Genomic DNA, 5181 nt, shown 5'->3' on the forward strand with positions numbered 1-5181 from the left:
ACACAGGAAATAGGTATGGACAAAAAATTGGCAATAAACATACACTCTCAAGAGTGCAGAGTGATACAGAAACCAGCACCAACAACGCGTTCAAAGCAGAATTAGACCCCCATTCATACCATTATAAAGCTCTGCAGTACCACTAACACACACTCAGAGAAAAAGACAGACAGAGAGAGGGAGAGACACAGGCAGACAGACAGAAAGAGGGAGACAGACAGACTTCACACAGTGTTTCTTCAGAAACTTCAGTGTAATGTATGGAGATGCTGCACCTCCTGCAGTTTCCGTGCCAACAGATGCAGTAAACCATGCCCTCCTCCCCATCTCCTTGTGACGGACAGGAGCACAGACGTTCATTCAGGACTAAAGACCACACCGCACTGCCTTGCAGCAAAACAAACAACTCTGCTCTTCATCCCAACGCTATACCACAGCCACGAGAATGAATTACAGGGAAACAATTTGCACGTTCAACTTGAGGCTCAAGAAGCCCTGCAGGAAATCCTTTGCCCTTGTTTGTTCTGTATTTGTGAAAATGAACATTTTCTCAGACAAAAAAAACTTGATTAGCATATAATCAGCAGTCTGTGCAGACAGCGCAGAGAGGGAGAGTTGCCAGAGCGAGAGTTCGAGATTTAGCAAGCAAACAATGCTGGACTGGACTTAGCGAGGGCGTCTTGACCTGAATACTTCTACTCCTCGACGTCCAGGTCCACCTGCTGTTACACAGGACTCAACATGAGAGCAGGATGGGAAGACAAAAGGGTAAGATGAAAACGAAGATGTCAAACAGCCAGACAGAGAGAGAGAGAAAGAGAGGGAGAGAGACAGAGAGAGAGACAGAGGGAGAGGGCAAAAGAACGCTAACCAGTCAGTGGACTAGATTATGACACTACATGAAGGGGATGTTAAATCACCTTAATCCCCTGACGGCTTTTGAAAATCGCAGCTGATGGAAATGGGGGTGCACGAGCAACCACTTAACGTCCTGAACTCCTGATTACATCATAATGGAGGCAGGATTCCAGAGCAAATCTCGCAATCAGCACATTGGAAACGTCAGAATTTAGAATCCGACCCTCACCAGAGCAACCCTTCCCCCACCCACTAGCATGAAGCACATATCCAAAAATGTTCTAACGTATATATGTAATTATACAAAATTTATTCTCACATATGTACTTGTGATTCATAGTTGGACTGCAACACATACTGACCAGTGACAGTTTTAGGGGGCATGATTGGAGTGGGCGGAGCCGTGCATAATGTGGGAGTCCGCTGGGAAGGTGATACTGGATTGAAGTAGCACCCCCTGGTGGCAGTGACCTGATGTACTCTGGGACTGAAGAAAATTAGATTTTCAAAGTACAGCACTGCTACCTCAACTCCTGGTGACCCAGAGCTCAAAACAGCTGGTGGAACCTTCTGGAATGTCTGCCTGTGCAGATATAATTGCTAAACAGATGCACAAGGGTGTGTTACAATTGAGTACAACAGCAGCCACGTATGAAGATCACAACCTCTGCAAATGATTAGTAATATATTCATGGGTTCATAAGAATGAAAGATTTGAAAGAAACTTCCACACTGACCTGACTCTTACCATTCACCTAGTCTTTTCAAGTGTGAACACATAAAGAGGTTTAACTACAAACATTCTTCTTTGACTAATTACTTTTGTTTATGCTTTGGTATGAAACAATTAGATAAGCCAGCAAGGGTCAGCTAGGACCATCTGAGCATCTGTGTTTATCTGAGGGACGGTAACATAGAACCGCACAGTTTCAGCACTACAGCCATCTTTTGAATGACTGAAGGGCGTGTTCATCAGCATGAGCTGGTCGTGAGGTGAGAAATATCGCAGAGGCTAGTGGAAATGGCACTGCGACCGTCATGGCTTCCATCTGCTGCACAAAGGTCTGCAGGAGTTCACGTGAGGTCATGGGAAGGCGTGTCGGTGAAGGCCTGGACATTACTAATTACACTTCCACTGGGGCTGCAATCAAACGCAAACCACATACAATCAACATGGCCAGCTGTGGAACACCTCAAACACTCAAACAAGCACTCAAACACTCAAACAAACGGGTCAAAGCAAATCAAACTCGTGCTGATGGTTTTAATCTCTTTCTATATATACTATATTAATGTTCATAAAATGTTTAAGCATTTAAAAGTCTGTACATCTGGTAACACAATAGATTACATGTAGACAAATAGTGAAAACAACATATGTGAAAACATGCTACATACAGACAAGTATGGGAAATCAGAAAATTATTACAGTAAAACAATAACTTAAAGACTAGTTCATAAATGAATTTGTAATGACATGATCTAGAATGCTGTGTGCACAGTGATTCAGCCTATGATTATATGTGATAGTTTCACCAAGTTTGTCATTGGCAGATAAATTTGTATTCTTCATACATTTACATCTATTTCTTAAATATGGAACTATTTTTTTACTTTTTAAAATACCTTCTGCAGTATATTGTGCTGGTCTTCATAACAGGATGCAATTCTATGATGCCCCAATAAGCAGGGCATTTAGTCGGGGCAAAAGTGTGTCAAGAGAGTGAAGAGCCATGTGCATTTTGAACTGATCTGAGAACAGTTTTGCTTACTTAAAATGTGTGCTTGGGCAGGATGGCCCTGGTCCTACATCAGTTTTAAACCATCATCTCAGCTCTTTACTGCGGCACCATTTAGCTTAGCACACAATATACTGTCCAAACTGTAATGAAAGCTGCCTAAAAGAGTTGCCAGCAGGGGGCAGAAATGAACGTCTCCAGTGGAACGTGTGAGGATCTGAGCACCCACAGCAGCCGATGAACAAGCTTCTGGATTGGTCAGCAGATTTGTTTGACTTGACATATTTGATTTTCTTAAATTGTAATTGGAAGCTGATTAACAGATCTGTTAAAAAAACAAAGCTAACGTCACTCAGAGTGTTTTAAGACCGTAGGGCATTATTAGCCAGTTTAGCAGACAAATGGGATTTTTTGCTGTTATTACTCCTGTTTATTTAAGACTGGTGCATAAATCATGTCTGCATTATTAAGAAAACTTTTTGAAATTGTAACCAGTTGCAAATTAATTGAACTAATTACAAATACTCTGTGATCATCTGACTATCACTGTCCAATATATTGAACCTACGATACTGAAATCCTGGAACAGGAAAGACACAAAGCAAATTTCTCAGAAATCCAACTCGCATTGTCACGAGTGGAGAAAAAAGTTCTCTCTCACAAGTGCTCTGTCCCTCAGGACCTGCGGCCCAGGCCTCTCAGACGCTGGCTGGGTCTGTATTGTGCCTACACAGCCCTCCTCAGCCCAACAACCAGCACAGGAGAACAGGAGGTGATCGTCCAGACACAGGTAGACGAATAGAAATAATTTAATAAAAAGTTAATCATTAGCAAAGGTAACGTGGAGAGACAGTGCTTAGAGAAGAGTGTTTTTTTGTGTGTGTGTGAGAGGTTTGTCTCTTGTGTGAAGAGTGTGTGTGTGTGTGTGTGTGTGTGTGTGTGTGTGTGTGTGTGTGTGTGTGTGTGTGTGTGTGTGTGTGTGTGTGTGTGTGTGTGTGTGTGTGTGTGTTAAACGTTAAAGATGAGTCCGTTAATTAATCAGGTTCCTCTCAAGACAGCCCTCCACTGTTCACCAGTGTTTCATTCCCTTAAGCTTCAATCCAACAAACTGCTTCTTGTCTGCAAAATTAAGTGATTAAGGCATTTAAATTATTTTTTAAAAGTAGTTACATAGTGAATCTTCTTGCTATACTACAGTCTTTGATCACACTGTACTGGATTTCAAAATGTCAGATGAATAGTGTCCAGAGTGTCCAGGAGAATCCCACGGTCCACTACATCTGAAGTCCTCGATGCACAGATCGTGTAAGCCTTCTCCACAGACTGTCACTCTTATTACACTGGGAGTGTGTAATCCATAACCCATAAACACAACACCAGGTGTGTGTGCTCAGGGACAGGTGTGGAACAAAGCTTCAGAAGGAGAGTGACAAACCGGATGAGCACCAGTGCAGGAACTAGATCCAGGGAAACAATCTCTGAAGTGAAAGTGGTGGGCAAATGTTTGTAGGTGAAAACCCGGGTGCCCAGAGCATCCTCGGAGATGAGGTGATTATGACGAAGGAGTGTGTCTGTCTGCTAGGACAATCCTGCAGTTCCTACAGGGTCGATAGTCCTGGAAAGCGTGCTGGAGTTTGGCCATGAACCGCTGAAGAAAGGACACACACACACACACACACACACACACACACACACACACACACACACACACACACACAGTCTTCCGCTGTAGGGAGAGCACATGCACAGATATTCACACATGTACATGCATACACACAGCAATCTTAATTTCCACCCCACAATGAATAACATTAGGTTAAAATTAACCCTCTAATGTTGAACAAACTGCCTGTTACGTAAAACAGATAAATATGCTGTAACACTAATACAATTAAAATATGATATTTAATATTCTACACAAAGAGCTAAATATTAGTAACAATAATAATACTTTCTGTGGCTGCTCCAGAAGGTAATGGAGGCTTCATAAGACCTTTACAAAGGCTTTATAAAGACTTTATAGATAATTTATATATGTGGGGCTGAGTTAAATCCTCTTACCTTACATGATTACTTCATGGTCATAGATTCCTTAGGAGCTGTTGGAGGAACAGACAGATTTAGAGAAAACCTCAGCAGTTACACCACCGTCCCCACTCCCAGTGGAGTTACACTACCGTCCCCACACCCAGTGGCGTTACACCACCGTCCCCACTCCCAGTGGCGTTACACCACCATCCCCACTCCCAGTGGCGTTACACCAGCGCCCCCACTCCCAGTGCAGTTACACCACCGTCCCCACTCCCAGTGGCGTTACACCAGCGCCCCCACTCCCAGTGCAGTTACACCACCGTCCCCACTCCCAGTGGCGTTACACCACCGTCACCAGCGTCCCCACTCCTAGTGCAGTTACACCAGCACGCCCACTCCCAGTGGCGTTACACCACCATCCCCACTCCCAGTGGCGTTACACCACCGCCCCCACTCCCAGTGGCGTTACACCACCGTCCCCACTCCCAGTGGCGTTACACCAGCGCCCCCACTCCCAGTGCAGTTACACCACCGTCCCCACTCCCAGTGGCGT

General features: G+C 44.1%; 1 protein-coding gene across 9 annotated transcripts in view; it reads right to left on the bottom strand.

Annotated features, from left to right (window-relative positions):
* Positions 1-3511: 3511 nt before the first annotated feature.
* The window catches only part of LOC143500328 (arf-GAP with Rho-GAP domain, ANK repeat and PH domain-containing protein 1-like), a 27229-nt gene continuing 25559 nt past the window's right edge, over positions 3512-5181 (bottom strand). For 5 of the 9 annotated variants that reach the window (XM_076994435.1, XM_076994431.1, XM_076994432.1 and 2 more), the window contains 2 exons: positions 4659-4696; positions 3512-4323 (listed from right to left, as the gene is read on the bottom strand). In XM_076994435.1, the coding sequence (XP_076850550.1) occupies positions 4668-4696 (29 nt within the window). In that variant the 3' untranslated portion in view covers positions 3512-4323; positions 4659-4667. The remainder of the gene's footprint in view (positions 4324-4658; positions 4697-5181) is intronic. The other 4 variants (XR_013126752.1, XM_076994433.1, XM_076994434.1 and 1 more) reach the window with 2 other exon arrangements.

This window comes from Brachyhypopomus gauderio, unplaced genomic scaffold (assembly GCF_052324685.1).
Source record: "Brachyhypopomus gauderio isolate BG-103 unplaced genomic scaffold, BGAUD_0.2 sc141, whole genome shotgun sequence".
In the NCBI taxonomy this organism is placed as follows: domain Eukaryota; kingdom Metazoa; phylum Chordata; class Actinopteri; order Gymnotiformes; family Hypopomidae; genus Brachyhypopomus; species Brachyhypopomus gauderio.